Source organism: Rattus norvegicus, chromosome 17, assembly GCF_036323735.1.
Source record: "Rattus norvegicus strain BN/NHsdMcwi chromosome 17, GRCr8, whole genome shotgun sequence".
Lineage (NCBI taxonomy): Eukaryota > Metazoa > Chordata > Mammalia > Rodentia > Muridae > Rattus > Rattus norvegicus.
The window spans coordinates 12,756,258-12,773,801 of NC_086035.1; the positions used below are offsets into that span (position 1 = coordinate 12,756,258).

Here is a 17,544-nt window from a genome sequence, read left to right on the forward strand (position 1 = left end):
GGCTATCAGTCCTTAAGCCCACGAATCCCAGACACAGATGTTTCCCCAACAAGACTGGGCCCTCCTTGCAGGCTTCCTCCAGTGGCAGAATAGGTGAGCTCTGGAGATTCTGTTCCCATGTGGCTGAGGACTCAATATCTCACAAGCAGGTTGCACTTACTAAGAGGCTGCTCAACTCTGGTCGAGGGTACAGCCGGGGGTCTCCTGTCTGCATCCATAAAAGTCGCCGCAAGACTAATAGTAGATCTTTATTAAAAATAATTTCTGAAATAACAGGGGAACACTGTGTGCTGCTCTGGGTGGGAGTAATCCCTGAGACGGACAACCCGGGGCTTCCCTCTGCAACGAGCAATGCGATCACAGGCCTGGCGTCCCTGTGGAGTCACTGTCTGGCACACAAAGTGGGTTTGGGTACAGGGAGGACATGTTCCAGTGCACACAGAGACAGGTTTTTATGAATGGCTGGCTTGGGCGTTTACTGGAGAGACATTCGGTTCTGCATGAGGTATGTGGTGTGGCGAGGTCAGTGGGATGTGGCGAGGCAGATTAGGTGCTCCGTGTGCTCTGCTGATTAAAGGGTCATAGGTGAAGGCACACAGTGAGCCCAGCGGCCAGGCAGAAGGGATTCGGAGCACCAGAGGCAGCTTGTGAGCAGACCTAGGCCAAGTATAGACGCCTGAGAAGGACCTTGTTTCCGACCTTGCAAATTTATGGTGCATTCAGAATCTAAACCCTCCAGGGAGGATCCTCTCTCCATCCGCCCTCCTCTGTGGCCCCAGGGGAGAGAATTAATCTTGACAGCAAGACACAGTTTTCAACAGATGAGAGCCCTGGACAATAGCCACACATGACTTCTGCGTCCAGGAGCCAGTTTCGACCTTCTGAAGGGAGACAAAGCCGTGTCTCCCTCCGTTCTGCTTGGTCACATCCCGATAACGAATGGTCAGTCCCAACCCCCTGGAAAGGAGAGGCACTACTAGAGAGGCCAGAAAGCAAACAAGACTGGAAAAAGACAGAGGCCTCCATAGGGTTCTCGCACAACCACCCCCAGACCTTCAAGGTGGCCTTTTAATAGCCCTACCCTGAGGACAGGGGAAGGTAGGCCAGGAGCTCAGCAGAGAGCTTCTTCCTCAGACTAGACGGTCCTGTCTCCATAACCAACACAGTGTCTCTTCCTCCCTTGACTCAATCAGGCAGTGACCCACGGGATTTCCTCACCAAGGAGGTGTTCTGCAGGCCCACTCAGCCAGCAACACACAGGGATCTCGCCCCCAACAGGGCGACTGACCTACTAGCACAGTTCCAAGACACACCCATAGCTTCTAAGTGTAGCGCCTCCATATCAAAGGCAGTGGTTCCCAACCTGTGGGTGTGCCCTCCTTGGGGGATGCACATTGCATATCCTGCATATCAACAGATATTCACACTATGATTCATAACAGTAGCAAAATTACAGTTATGAAGTAGCCACAAAGTAACTTGATGATTGGGGGTCATCACAGCACTAGGAACTGTACTGGAGGGTCTCGGTTGAGAACTACTGGTCTAAAGAGGGGAACCCATTTCACCGGCTCTGTTCATCGAACCCGCCGCCAGTGGGGCCTCCCATGCCGTCCCTGGCTGTGTTTGTCAGTGTCTCAGGGGTGAGGATGAGATGCTTCCTTTGTACATTCCCCTAGACCTAGACGGAAGGCTATGCAGCCTTTGTAACTTTTATGTCCTCAGCAACTGTGCTATGGACAGGTGACACTTGGTGTGTGGTCGGTAGTTAGCCGAACCTTATGCAAGTCAGGAGGATAGAGCTCAAAGTCACACTTAGCAAGGCTTACTTGTGGGGAAGGTCACCTCTCTGGTTTTATTCTGAATTAAAATTCCATCCGCGAGCTCATCCTGAGGTGGTCCTGGTCACTGTGTTGCCGTCTGCTCTAGTATGAATGTGTCCCCTCAGGGCTCATGTGTTGAAGACTTAGTGCCTAGGTTCACAGCATGGTGTTTGGAGATGGGACCTTGGGGGATGGTTAAGAAGAAGTGGGGTCCTGAGGAGGCTCTGGGACGGTATCAGGGGCTCATAAGAGAAGGACACACCTGAGAAGGCTTCCCCCCTCTGTCGGGATATCACCCTGTGACATTCAGGAAGGCTGCTGCCTGGCACTGCATCTCACTGGGGGCAGTTCCGACCCTTGGAGAGGGATGTACAGCTAAGAGATACATTGCTTCTCTTTGTACACCACCCTATCTAGGTGTTCAGTCATAGCATCAGAAAATGGATGGAACCTCTTGCAGTTTGAATGTGAAAGGCTCCCCACAGAGGCTCGTATATTTGAACACTTGGTCCCCAGCTGTTGGCATTCACTGTCTGAGAGACCTGTGGAACCTTTGGGAAGTGGGGTCTTGCTGAAGGAAAGTGGGTCACGGGGGGTGGGGGATGGGGGGTGGGGTGGGGTGGGTGGGCTTTGGGGCCTTATAGCCTGGTCCTACTTCCTGTTCATTCTTCGCTTCCTCAGTGTGGATACCACGTGACCTTACAGCTTCTTGTTCATGCCCTCAAGTCTTTCCTGCCTGTTGTAAAGTCTTTGCCACCATGATGGCCTGTGAGCCCAAACAAGCGTTTCCTCCCTGAGGTTGCTGGTCAGGTATTGTGGCCGCAACAAGGAGTCCTGGATGCATTCATTCCTTCTGCAGAGAAAGGGACTCTGACCCATGCCTGATACACTTGGCTCAGTCGCAGAGGATCATGGGAGCCCACCCTGCCTGGCAGCCTTCATGCAGAATGCTATTCACGCCTCCTCCTGTAAGCACACAACAGCGGACTTCAAGTCATTCTACAAGGAGGCGGACTCCAGGGGCGTGCAAGCCAAGCCAGCATGTCTCAGCATCCCATTCACGTGGTGTTTCAGTCTCAGTGCTGAGAGCAAAAGCAGTGCCTGAGTCTGTCATTTTCCTTAACCGTCTTCCGCCTTGCCAACGGCATTGGTGAGGTTTCTCTCAGTCCTTTGCTGAAATGGCGAAGCACTTCTCTTTCTGACCTGCAGGGGGCGACACTGAAATCCTGGCCCCAGAGCAACGGAATGACGTCAAGCGAATTTGGAAATGGTTCCCGGAACGTGACCCAAGACGAAAACCACACAGATGGAAACAAAAGCCAGACAGACAAGTCCTCAGGTCCCGCGGGCTTGCTGCTTGTCTGTCTTTTGGGACCAGAACTGTTGCGAGAGTGAGTTCCTAGCTTTGCTTGGTTAGCTCTCCCTCTGGGCAGAGGGAGATGAAACTCTGAGAGCCAGTTCATCTGAATAAATTTCCTGCGATCGCTTGAGAATTCGAGGTGGCCGCGGACAGGCACCCAAGCTCTTAGTTAACCACGTCGTAGTAGTAATTGCGAAGCCGCAGTTCCACAGCCGCGAATCCTGGCCTGTTCTCCACACTGAAGGAGGAAGAGATAGATGCATTAGTGTTTGTCAGTAGGCGTGTGGAAACACGGTTAAGTCACCGTGCCCCCTGGTGGTGAAGGCTGGTCACTGTACCCAGACCCAGCGTGATTGGTGTCTCTCGCTCCAAACCTACAGAATTCAAGCCTGCATTTTATAGCGTCTTGAGAACCCATGTCCTTGCGTCTGGAAGAGTTTTGCTCTATGCTACTTTGGTACAGAACTTCTTCCGTGTCTGAAGATTCCTAATTTGTCTCTGTGCTGCTGTCTACAGATGTTTAACTCAATCTCTCTGTGAACTTTCATAAATGTGTGTGCGCGTGTGTTTGGAGGTGTGATTTAAGAGCGTGTGGAGGCCAGAGGACAACCTTGGTGTTGTCCTCAGACATCATCTATCTTGGTTTTTTGAGACAGGGTCTGTCAATTGCCTGGAACTTGTTAAGAAGCGAGGCTGGCTGACCAGGAAGCATCTGGAATTTTCCTGTCTCCATCTTCCTTGGTGGTGTTGGGACCACAAGCACTTGCCACCATGCCTGGCATGTTTTATAAGGGTTCTAGGGATTGACCTCGGGTCCCTACAGTTACACACCAAGCACTTCACCCACAGAGCCATCTCCTTAGTCCCTTGGCTCAATATCTTGCGAGAATACAGACATAGCTGTAATCTACTGTGCCCGCATTCGAGCTGGACTTTTAGAGAGGGGTGTTTGTTTGTGCTCTTGCTAGAACTCACAGATTTCTGTGGCTGTGATCTGGGTCAGGACCCAACCCCATGTATCCTAAGTCTCTGTCCTGCAAGTCTGTGCTATCATAGACAGCTTAAATGCTGAGGTGAGCAAGTGATGGGTGAAACTTTTACCTGACAATTCAAAGGGAGCTCAGCCCCATCTGTGCTCACAAGGGGATGGTTTCAGGCCCCCCCAGGAGAACGAAATCCTCTGGTGTTCGGGTTCCTGCTATCAAACAGCCCAAGGACTGGAGAGACAGCTGAGTGTATAAAAGTGTTTCAGTCCAACTGTGAGGACCGAGTAGGGGTCACCAACAAGCTATATTAAAGCCTGGTATGGGGGTACATTTCTGTAACCCCAGCACTGGGGTGGGGCAGACACAGGGGAATCCCATGTGGCTTGCTGCCTGTAAGTATAGCAGAGTTGGTGTGATCTGGGTTCAGTATCGATGTGATCTGGGCTCGGTAAGGACCACTGTCTCAGATAATAAAGCAGAGAGACTCCTGGGGTGGCTCAGTGGGTGAAGACGCTTGCTACCAAGCCAGAGGACCTGTGTTTGATCCTTGGCACCCATATGGTAGAAGAGGAGAACTGAGGCCTGAATGATGTTCTCTGACCTGCTCCCCCTTCCCCCACCCGCACATGTGCACACACACATACACACACTCGAGATTAAGCAAAGAGAAACAGGAGTATTAGAGGAAGACAGGCCAAGTCAGCTCGCGGCCTCTGCATGTGCATGCACACACCTGCACACACGAACACGTACTCCCTGCTCTCATGGATCAGTCTTTGCACATACTTCTGATGTTTTAAGTTGCTTTTAGGCTTCTGGTGGCACTAGAGAATTGTTGTCAGTCTGTGGACACGGGTAACACTGGCAGGAAAAACTTGTTCTCACCAGATGCAATTAAAAACGAACCCAGTAAACGTGCTGGTGCAGACTCTATGGAGTCTGAGAATCAACCGCTTTCCTTAGGACCCTGGAATGCCGACCTTGCTTCTCTTACTTTGCTACATTCTGGTCCGTGATGGATCGAGCAGACAGAGCTTTCAGTGAGGAAACCTGGGGTTAAAAGCCAAACTGGCCCTGCTCTGCCATCTGCCCTGTCACAACCGTAGCTCCACAGGGCTCAGCCGAGATTAGAGAGAAGAGACATAGAACCCAGGGCCAGCATTCTCTCACAGAGCAAAGCTCTAGAGAGCTGCACGGGTGGGCGGGCCCAGTAGCATCTTAATGGATGGTCTTGATTGAAGTGGAAACGTCTAGTTCTTTGGAAAGTTAGCTATGCCAAATGATGTCTTGCTGGGGCACAAAAGTAAAAAGGATGTCTTGCTGAAGCAAACACATGAAAGACTGTTTTCCTGAGGCAGACACAGGTGAAAGGACGCTTGTTGAAGGAGTATGAATATGACCCCACAGACAGTGGGAGATGGGCACTGAGCTTTGGTTTGCCCTGCCTCGCTATTCTTCACTAAAGACACGCCTTACATAGCATTGTTGAGCTCAACCTGTGATGATGACGCCCTTGAGAGAAACTCTCCCAAGAACTGCTCCTGAGGTCCCTGCAGCTGCCTGCTGATTCTACGGCCTCGCCTCAGGCCATTGATGAGCCTGGCGGTTTCTTCAGGATTGAGTGACAGCTGTCTGGGGTCTGCTTGCTGAAGGAACTGGATTGGAGCTGTTGGTTTGTGCCTGGTGTTTGCCTGCCTACAGGACCGGTCTGCAGTTGCCGAATCGTATTTGGTGTTTGCTATGGGAATGCACTGCTGCCCAAGAAGATCGAGCTCGCCCCCAAAGAACTGCTGCTGAACAGGTCCACTTCCCCAACATCCTAATAACTTTCCTCTTCCACTGCCTCTGCGGGGTGGTGGGCCAGAGGAGAGGTTGAACCCTTATTAAAAGTAGGTTGCAAAAAAATGTATGCCTACACTCAGTGTCAGCTAGCGAGAACCTCACTAACACCAGACAGCTTTATCACAGTGGCTGGTATCTCCCCGCAGCCACAGCTGAGCATGCCCAGTGGCTCACCGTGGCTTCACCGTGTGCACGGTGCCCTGCTCAGGGCTGGTGGGGAAGGCAAAGCACACTGTACCTAAGAATAGGGATGGGGCGTCTGAACTTGTAGGCTGGGCAGTCATGAATGTGGCATGTGGCCACCCTGCATCACTATCTGGGGGCTTCTGGGGTCAGCGGGAGCTTCTAGCCTCCATGTTAGGATTCTCGGAAGCAGGGATGCTCCCAGACATGTCTGAGTTTGGCAAAGGCAAGAGTGTTCTAGATGCTTGAGAGGATATCTGGGATTCTGTGATTTTTTTCCCCCAGGCACAACAAAGTCTCGTACAATTATAAGGGCTGGTGACTTCTCGGCGGCCCTGGTTTGCCTAAGTGTGCTTTATGACACTCCCACAGTTACAAAATGTACATAGTAGTATCCCTGCTGGGAAGTGACATGATTGGATAGGTACACAGTCAATCTCTGGCCTGCCTCCTGCCCTCACCTATGTAGAAGGCAGCACATTCCCAATGCGTCAAGAGAACGCCCACTTCACGTTAATACCCAGTGTGATGGCTAAAACCCGGCATCCCTCTTGGTTCCCTCCAGTTCTTTGTCTCTGACTCCAGTCCCTGGAAGATAAATTCCCAGTAACCCCTACTCAGTGATCGCCACCCCAAAGGTACAGATGCGACCAGACTTGTATGACACGACCCACTGCCTTTTTAGCTTCTGTAACTTGCTTATGCAGGGACCTGAAGGCTGTTTTTGAGTTGCCTTAACCGATTAACTTGGCGATACAGAACAGACCAATTTTTGGTTGCCTGTTCAGATACTGGAGGTCTTCCTGTGGTTTTCCTCTTAAAACAAAACAAAAGGAAACAAAACAAAACAACAGCAGCAGCAGCAGTAACAGACCCTCACGACCCTCCTTCACAGCAGTTTCAAACAGTGGCTCAGAGATTGCTCCTCCTGCTTGCAGCTAATCGATAAATCTTTTAAATACCATCAGATGGAGTCTATGGTCTTTTCCCAGGGGTCACAAACTCTGTAGCAGTAGCTGTGGTTTGTTTCCATTGTCAACTCGACACAGTCTGGAACCCCTTGGGAAGAGAGTTTCCACAAGTCTACAACAGGTTGGCCTGTGGTGGAACTGTCCTGTGTTATTTGAATGAAGACCCAGGCCACCATGGGAGGCCACTGGACCAGGGAATCCTGAACTTTCTGTGAAAGGAGAAAGAGAACTGAGCACTGGAAGCACGTGTCCCATCTTCTCTCTCAGCGTTCTGATATGCTATGACCAAATGGTTTTAAGTTTCCACCTCCCTGACTTTGTGATCATGGACTGTAACCTGGAGTTCCTTGCTAAAATAAATCCTTCCCCTCTAAGTTATATTTTGGTCATGGCATTTTATCACAGCGACAGAAATGAAGTTAGGACAGCAGCAGCCACACTGCCTACTTCTAGAACCTTCAGGTCAATGGTAGGAAGGGTTGGGCACTCACTCGTAAGTCCAGCATAGGTTCATCAAGTCGTACATCTCTCTCGGGCATCCTGGAGGGCACCCCATCCGCTCTCCTTTCTCCAGCATGGCAGTCACTTCGCTCCCTTTCATCCCCTGAGATGTGAAAATGGACACAAGCTTTCAAAATATACAAACAAGAGTACCTCACCCGCAGACACACAGGAGACTTCAAGTGACATAAGTCACAAGACAAGAGTAGGGGCCTCTCCTCTGGAATCCTCGAGTCAGCCTGGTTGCCCAGTGAGAAGTGTGTAGGGGAGAGGGGAGGCTGTGGAGTTTCTGTTTTGATCCCTCATTTAGGGAATTCGGTTTTTGGGAAGCTTCATTTGTGATAAGCCATTGAATGATACCCTAGGATCTGTCTGCACCCAGTAAACACACACACACACACACACACACACACACACACACACACACTACACACACACTACACTTACACACACACACACTACACTTACACACACTCACACACAAAATACACATACACTACACTCACACACATATTACACACACATACTCACACACACTACATTCACACACTCACACACACACACTACACACACTACACTCACACACACACTACACTCACCCACACTACACACACATTACACACATATACACATACTATAAACATACACTACACCCACACACACACACTAAACATACACACTACACTCACACACACTACACACATATGCACACACACTATACTCACACACACTACACACACACACATTACACACATATACACATACTATACACATACACTACACTCACACACACTACACACATATGCACACACACTACACTCATACACACATACTACACTCACACACACACTATACACACACACATGGTGTGCACACACATGAGAACACACATGGCAACAACTGAAATACTCGATGTTCCTGTTTTACTCTCAGGAAGGATGGGGCTGTGTCTGGTGCATGGCTGTGTGTAGCACACAGTGAGATCGTGTTCACTTAGTATCACATGTCATTTCCCCCAGTGGGTGCAAGCTTAGGTTAGGTTGCGCTAACCACCCACTGTTAGAAGGTGATGAGAGACCCCAGGGCGTCCCCAGATCCCCTGGGTTCCGGTTCTTGTGGCAATAACCCTATGCTCAGTGACAGTTTCCTAAGTCCAAGAAGCTGAGACAGGAAACACACAGCTAAGCATGGCTCACTCTGTATGGCTTCTGCCCGTAGGAGAACGCTTCCCACATCAGGACTCCGAAGCTCCAGACATCACTCTTACTGGAGAACTTAAAGTAGTTGATGCATTCGGGGGCGTACCACTTCACCGGCCACTTCCCGTGGGTCTGGGCCTGGAGGCAGAGTGGACATTCTGTGACGCGTTAAGCCCGGCGTGTACACGCCGATGCACAAAGGAGTTGGGTTTAAGGAGGGGAGCAGGAAAAGGCCTCTGCCGAAATTCACAGTGTCAATTCAAATGAAAGGAACTCAGAAAAATCTCCTAAGAATCTCCTAGTTCTGGGACCGAGGAAATGGCTTCATTCAACAAGCATAAAGCCCCCAGTGGTTCTCAGTCTGTGGGTTGTGACCCCATCAGAGGTCACATATCAGACCATCCTGCATATCAGACATTTGCATTGCAATCCGAAACAGTGGCAAAATTACAGCTATGAGGTAGCAATGAAGTAATTTTATGGTTGGGGTTGGGGGGGTCACCACATCATGAGGAAGTGCTTTAAAGGGTCATAGCATTAGGAAGGCTGAGAACCACTGGGTAACCCAATTGTGGGGGTGTACGCCTATAACCCCAGCACTCAGGAGACAGACAGCGACTTGGGCTGCATGAAACCCTAAGAAGAAAAATCAACTTGTCCAACTTATGTTTTTCAAAATAAGTTGGTGCAAGCACTCAGGGTCAGCAAGATGGTTCAATAGGTAAGGTGTCTGCTGTCAAGACTAAAGATTGGAGTTCAAGTGCTCTATACAAAATAGATGGAAAGAACCAACCTAAGGTGTCTTCTGACCTCTGTTAGTACTCTATGTCACATATGCCTATGTATACCAGACAAGGTAAGTAAATGTAAAAAAACAACAACCAACCACCCCCACCCCCACCCCACCCAAAACCCCCAAACCAGCATAGGATGCTACTCTGAACAAGACTCCGGTTGAGAAACATTACCACTAGTTATGCGTTCTGCTTCTTGATTGACAGAATCAATCTTAAAAACACTTTCCTCCAAGGTTACTGGTGAGATTTGTGCCATCATAAAATACAGAGGGCGCACATTTTCTGACCTGCAACCTTGACCATGGATTGACCCTCAGCCTCCCGCACTGAGCTGCCCTACCTTGTAGTAGTTTTCATCAGCACGGAGGGCTTTGGAAAGACCGAAGTCACTGATCTTGGCGTAGTGCTGGGTGACCAGAAGCACGTTCCTCGCGGCCAGATCTCTGTGCACAAAATTGCTCTCCTCCAAATACTTCATTCCCATGGAAACCTGGTGAACCAGCTCGATGATGTTCTTATCCTTGATGTGCCTAGAATCACATGATGCCATTACCAAGAGTGGACGGGGCCATTCCAAACACACAGCCGTGTTCCCGTGTACCCAGAAGAGGGGCCCACTTCTTGCTTCTTCTTCAACAGTAGGATGGGCTGGGAAGATGACTCGGGGTGAGAACATTTGCTGCACGTACAACCTGAGGACCTAAACTTTGAGCCCTAGAAGCCAGGGGAGAAATTGAGCGTTGTCACGTGTGCTGTAATCCCAGCACTGGTAGGAGGTGGAGACAGGAAGATCTAGAAGCTTGCTGGCTACCAGCCTCGCCAAAACAGCACCAAACCAAACCACACCAAACCAAACCACAATAGCAGGACTTCCTGTTTAGTGGGAGAACCTTTTTCCCCCCTTTTTTGATAGGGTCTCACTATGTAGCCCTAACTAACCTGGAACGCACTGTGTAGGTCAGACTGGCCTCAAACTCACAGAGATCCACCAACCCCGGGCTCTCTGGCGTTGGGATTAAAGGCAGTGCTGCCGCACCTGATGGAGAAGGACACACTGTGTCCTCTCCTGGCCTCTGCACGTATGCACGGGCATGCATACCCACCCATGCAGATGTGCATACACATATGTATACTACACACAGAGACAGGCAAAAAACAACCGGAGGCATGAGCAGGGCAGGTAATCTTGCCGACACACGGCTGTTCCAGACCGAACACCGTTCTCCTGGGCTTGGTGTGTTTCATTCCCACGCATGCTTTGAGATGGACAATGAAATAAAATAAAATCATAGAGTTACAGAGAAAGCTTTTAGGAATGTGCTCATCCTGCAAGCAGGACCACCTGAGTTTGATGCCCAGCACTCATGCGAAATCAAAGCCAGGCGTGGTGACCCATGCTTGTAATCCCAAGGCTGGGGAAGTGAAGTGGGTGGATTCTTTCTGTTCCCTGCCCAAGCAGTCTAGCTAAATTGATGAGCTCAGGCCTGTGAGGGACCCCTGTCTCAAAGGAAGCAGACGGTATTCCAAGGATGGGCGTTGCTTTAGCTTGACCTTTGGCCTGCACTTGCTGCACCTGTGCCCAGGCTCACCCTCACACATGCACGCTAAAAATGAGAAAGGGAAGCTGTACAAAATGAGGAACCAGGTTGTTGCTCTATGCCGGCAAGCCGCCTTAGGGCGGCTGTGCCTGGACCGCTGCTAACCAGAATCAATGAACTGCCGCTGCCCCTTCAGATGCAGGCACTCACGAGGTCAGCCAGACAAGACAATTTTCCTGGTGTCCCAGGAAAATGTTGGCTCAAGGTGTTGATGACAGAAGAATGTTCTGCCTGTTGGTAGGCAACGCCCTGTCCACACACATTGAGGATTATATCACTGGCAGAGTTGTTCTTAGTTGGTAAAATGTTTGCTGTACAAGGATGAAGACTGAGTCGGGATCCACAGAGCTCATGTAAGAGCCAGGTAATGCCAGTGAGGACCTGTAATCCCTGGGGCTCTGTGGCTGGCCAGTTTGGCTGAATTGGTGAGCTCCAGTCTTAGGGAGAGAGCTTATCTCGCGAAATAACATGGAGAGCTAACGAGAGAGTTCAGTGGTTAAGAACCAGGTACTGTTCTTGCAGAGGACCTGAGTTTGGTTCCCAGCGCCTATGTGGGGAGGCTCACGAGAGCTGTAACTCCAGCGCCTAGGGATCTGGCAGGCTCTTCTAGCCTCCAGGAGTACCTGCACTCGTGTAGCACACACTCACACCAACATACCTGTAAATAAAAAACATTAAGATGGAGATTGACAGAGGATAGAGGTGCGATCTCCAATACTGACCTCTGACCTCTACACACAGGTGCACCCCCAGAGAGAGACAGAGAGAGCGCGAGAGAGCAGCGAGAGAGTGCGCGCCTGCGCTTCCCCTAGAAATCAGGCCCCAGCACAGCCTAAAGGTGGGGTGGGAGGGCGGGGGGTAGCGCTGCGCACAGCTCCCGTGCTCCAGGGTACCTGTTCTGCTGCAGGTACTTGTTGAGGGGCCCCAGCTCCGCCATCTCCATCACCAGCATCCACGACTCCGCCTCACAGATTCCGATCATGCGCACAATGTAGGGGTTGTCCAGCTGCTGCATGACGTTGGCCTCCGCCAGCAGCTCGTCCTTCAGAGCCGGGTCGTTGGCCTCATTCTTCAGGATTTTCACAGCCACTGTTTTTACAACTCTGTAACACAGATTGTAACTTGTGAGAAACTTTCCAAACTGCCTAGAGGTTCTCTTCTCTGAGGCCATTGTGGAGCGGGGGTGGGTGGAGGGGAATGATGCTGACTTACTCGCTGCCCAATGAGAATCTTTAAAAACAATTCGGAGGGTGGGGGAGAACGGTCATAGGCTGGTGAGATAGCCCAGTGTATAACGTGCTTGCATGCAAGAGTGAGGACCAGAGTTCGGATCCCCAGAACCCACAGAAAGTTGGATACAGTAGCATACATCTGTAATCCTAGCACTTCTAGGGAAAGATGAGAGGCAGAGAAGGGAGAGTCTATGGATATTTGTGAACCCCTAGAAACAGTTGGAAACAAGGTAAATGGTAAGAGGTGACATCCAAGGTTGTCCTTTGACCTATACATATATGTGCCGTGGCAGGAGTACCTGCACACATGTGCGTGAACACACACACACACACGGACACAGACACATGGACATGGACACATGGACACACATTGAAATAAATGGCTAGTACCCTTTTTCTCATTCTTGTGAACATGTTATCACAGGTGTAAAATTTCAAATCACACCTAGCTAATGTTTGTTCTTTCATGTAATGCACAGTTTGTTAGAATACTTTCAAGAATTCAGCATGATCCGCATGATATTTTTGTGAGAAAAATGAAAAAGATTGGTTATTTTTGAAACACGTTGAGGCTTGCTTAAAAGTAACAAAGCCCAGTGGGAGAGGAGTGTTTCCTTCCCTTTAACTCTGAGCTTTCACAATATGTGTGCTTCAAACTAGGTATGGCAGTGCTCACGGGTGAGCCCAGTCACTGGTTCCCCAGATTGGACTTCGGGGATGGTTCTCTGGTTTGTGGTTGGTGCTCTGTGTGGAGGAGTATATATTTGTTCCTGTCTCCCAGAAAAAGCTTCTACTGTAGCGAGGCTCCCAATCTACTATTTGTAACTGGGGGCTGAGATTTATTATTTAGGAATAAATGCTTCGGCCATAAGCTTGGGTTTGTTCCCAGCTAGCACATAACTCAGCTATTCCGTTTAACCTACTCTAAGTCTGCCACAAGGCTAGCTACCTTTCCTCAGTTTCCTACTGTCTTCCTCAGAGTTTGGAGTGGATCTCTTCCTGTTCCTCCATCCCGGAGTTCCTCCTTCCCTATGGGAACTCCCACCTCCTATTTCCTGCCTCAGTCAATGGGCATCAGCTTTTTATTGACAGGTGATAGTTCCACACAGGACACCAGAGACTCTCTTGACAGCTGTTCTTTTAGAGACAGAGGAACTATGCCCCACTCCCTGTAAGCACGTGTAGTGGTCAGCAGTGGAGAAGGGTCCAAGCTGAGGAAAGTCCCTGAATTGTGAAATATTAGAAACAGCTTCAATAAAGTTCCCCAGTTGTGACACACATACAGCTTTCTGCGGGGTCATGTAATTTAACAGTGGGGATGGGGTGGGGTTATGTCTATATGCATAAAAGAATACAAAGTTTCTTTATGATATTGAAAATGAGCCTCCAGGCCCAGAATTTTTAAAAGATACATTGTTCTACTTTATTTTTTTAACTTTTGAAACAGGGTCTCATGTAATTCACTGTGGCTTTAAACTCTCTGTATAGTAGGAGATGACCTTAGACTACTGATCCTCCTGTCTCTACCTCTGGGGCACTGGGTATCACGGATGTGTACCCAACATGCCCAGTTCGAAGCACACACACCGTTCAAGCTCAGAGTTAAAGGGAAGGAAACACTTCTCCCCCACTGGGCTTTGTTACTTTTAAGCAAGCCTCAACGTGTTTCGAAAATATAGATTTTTTTTCCTTCTCTCACAAAAACATCACACAGATCATGCTGAACTCTTGAAAGTATTCTCATAAAAGCGTGGCTTAAGTGAAAGAACAGACGTTAACTATGTATGCTTTGAAAATCTACCTGTGATGAAATTTCCACAAGCATGAGAAGTTGTTTCTTTTGTTGAACCTTCAGACTGGAGAATATAAACAGAACTAATCAGGGAGGAGGCCATGAGGGGCTCAGTGGATAAAAATGCTCCCTGTCAAGCTTGAAGACTGGAGTTTGATTCCCAGACCACATGCATGTACACACACACACACACACACACACACACACACACACACACACACCCCAAATACACTAGGCCAAATAACAGAATAAGTGGGGCAGGCACCCAGGAAAGTACACACAGCTAGTGTGGTGCTCTAGAATGCAGCCTGTAGTCTGACAGGAGGATTTAGATATTTTCAATCCCCCAGGAGCCTCTCTGGGTCCTCCCGGGAAGATGAGAGGCTCCATTCTGTCATCTCTAGCCACCTACTTCAGCTTCCACAGTTAGGTCTATCATTGCATATGTGGTGTGAGGCAGGGATCTAAATTAAGAAGTTTAAAAAGGTCTCTGGATTCCTCTAGGACATTTAAAAAAGAAAATACCACGTCTTCTAGGAAAGCAGAAGAGAAAGAGGATGCCCCACTATTTCTAAGAGGCTACCATTGTTCTGATTTCCGAATGTTTGTTTAGATAGCCCAGGGAGGGACTATGAAACTCCTGGTCTTCCAAGCATTGGGCTCTGTAGGTTGATGTCATGATGCAGGTGAAGACAGACAAGATAAAACAAGGCCTGTGATTGGACGAGAAGGAAAGGAGGCGGGAACAGAGGTTTTAGGAGGAGAGGGAGAAGCAGGAGAGAAGGAGCTGGAAGAACATGGCGGCAGATGTTAAGATTCTTCTCTGCGCATAGCCACAGGTTATTACGAATATTTTTAAGGAATGGGTGTGTACAGGATTTTGTGCTGTCTAGATGGGCAAATTATATCTTATCAACTGGATCAGAGGTTATTGCGCGGTGTGTTCTTTCATGTGGCGACTTAATCGAGTTCAAGAGAAGGGCGGTGTGGTGGTGGAGGGACCGCACCAAGCCCAGCACAGAATTAGGATGTGTATGCTTGCCATGGCAACAACCCGCCAAGGGAACTGTGCGTGAGAGCAACGCAGTGTGGCAAGGTGCGGCTATGGGGGGCCTGTGTGGAGCCCCGGAGATAAATTGGTGCTAGTTCCTATGGCCCGCCAGAGCTGGAACTTGTGAGAGAAGGTCGGCCCAGGTATTCAAGGGAACCGGTTGCTCTGCCTTTTTTTTTAACTGCAACAGGGCTCTTTTACAGATAAGAGAGTAAGGCTCCGTTATGAGAATTTTAAGAAAGCAATTGACTGCTAACTTCACCTGGCGGTTTGAATGAGAAAAGCCGCTGTGGGCTCATACACTTGAAGGCTTGGTCCCAGGTTGGTAGAATTGTTTTGAGAATGAGTAGGTGTGGCCTTGATGTAGTGGGCGTGGCCTTGTTGGCAGATGCCTGTAACTGGGGCTGGGCATTGAGGTTTCTGGCTCTCTGCCTCCAACCTGTGAATAAGGCATAAGCTCAGCTACTACTACTCCAGGGCCATGCCTTCCCGCTGCCACCACGTTCATGGACTCACCCTCTGAAACTAAACAAGCCCCCAATTAAGTGCTTCCTTTTATACATGGTCATGGTGTCTCTTCCCAGTAGTAGAACAGCAACTAAGACGCTTCGTGGGCTGGGGATTTAGCTCAGTGGTAGAGCGCTTACCTAGGAAGCGCAAGGCCCTGTGTTCGGTCCCCAGCTCCGAAAAAAAAAGAACCAAAAAAAAAAAAAATGCTTCGTGAGCACAGATATGAGAATTCCGAGAAGCTCTCATGGATTCTATTTGGTTGTTTGCAAAAAGAGGTGCAATGGACAAAAAGCTAGGGGAGTTTACCCCAAGATCGAGGGACAGGTTTAAGATCTGAAACCTGATGGGTGTAACTCATCACAGAACCACGGGGGGGGGGGTGGGGGTGGTGGTGGTGGTGGTGGTGGTGGAGGAGGAGGAGGAGGAGGAGGAGGAGGAGGAGGAGGAGGAGGAAGAAGAAGAAGAAGAAGAAGAAGAAGAAGAAGAAGAAGAAGAAGAAGAAGAAGAAGAAGAAGAAGAAGAAGAAGAAGAAGAAGCAGCAGCAGCAGAAGCAGCAGCAGCAGCACAGAATGAGTTCAGTGGAGCAGGGAGAGCTTCCAACAAAATTCAGCACAGATGCATGACTACATGCAACTCACAGAAATACCGGAACACACGCCATGTCTTCCGTCTGTCAGACAGCAGTTGTCGTGTCAGATATAAACCATACCCTAGGAAATGCTGGGATCTCTCTGTCTGTAACCAGGCGCAAGACTCCTGTCAGTTATAAAACACCCCTCTATAATTCCTAGAGAATGCACTAAGGTGAGGACAGATACTCAAAGGACAAGGATTGGACATGGTTTTCTCTAAAAAGTATCACTACTGGACTGGGGAGGCAGCTCAGTGTGCACAGGGCTTGCTGGGAAATCATGAGGAGTGGGTGGGGCTCTGTAGGTTGATGTTGTTATGCAGGTGAAGGCAGATAAAACGAGGCCTGTCATTGGACGAGAAGGAAGGGAGGTGGGAACAAAGTTTTAGAAGGACAGGGAGAGGCAGAAAGGAGCCGGGAGACAACAGGGAGGCAGACGTAAACGATCCTCGCCGTGCGTCTCTACAAAGATACAGGTTGTTATGAATATTTCTTAAGGGATGGATTTCTATAGATCAATTTATCTTATCTAGGTGGGTGTTTTATATCCTTATCAATTGATTATGAGTTTACTGTATGGATGTATTAGATTGATAATTTAACATATAAATCTGATTGATAAATTACAGTTTATTGAGTCCTGACTTCACCGGGTTGTTGGGAATGTGAGCAGAGTCCGTGGCATGGAGCCATGATAGGCCAGCTCATGCTGGACTTCTAGAGCCCTGACTTTACCGGGTAGCTGGAACAGGAGTTCGCAGTTAGTCGAGAAGTGCCAGGAGAGATACTAACTAGAGATAAATTATGGTTAGTTCCGTATGGCCCCAGAGGTGCTGGAACTACTCTAGGGACCAGTGTGGCGAAGTGCCAAGCTGGAAGGGCTCAGGGACTGCCTGGGTCAGAGAGTACCTGGGGGCATTGTGAAGCGGCTGAGATAAAAGTATACCACAGTACCATGTGGCCTTATGGGTGCCGGCGCTAGTGTGGCTTAAAAAGTAAAATATTTACCACAACAGGGTTCAATCCCCAAGACTCCAACATGTAAAAAGATGTTTGTGGTACACAATT

The 17,544-nt window shown here is 49.2% G+C and overlaps 1 protein-coding gene across 4 annotated transcripts in view; it reads right to left on the bottom strand.

The window, feature by feature from the left end:
• Nucleotides 1–235: 235 nt before the first annotated feature.
• Syk (spleen associated tyrosine kinase) overlaps nt 236–17,544 on the bottom strand; it is a 74,435-nt gene continuing 57,126 nt past the window's right edge. For all 4 annotated transcript variants that reach the window (XM_039095375.2, XM_039095377.2, XM_039095376.2 and 1 more), the window contains 5 exons: nt 12,154–12,363; nt 10,003–10,192; nt 8,863–9,003; nt 7,657–7,769; nt 236–3,421 (listed from right to left, as the gene is read on the bottom strand). In XM_039095375.2, coding sequence (XP_038951303.1) covers nt 3,349–3,421; nt 7,657–7,769; nt 8,863–9,003; nt 10,003–10,192; nt 12,154–12,363 — 727 coding nt within the window. In that variant the 3' untranslated portion in view covers nt 236–3,348. The remainder of the gene's footprint in view (nt 3,422–7,656; nt 7,770–8,862; nt 9,004–10,002; nt 10,193–12,153; nt 12,364–17,544) is intronic.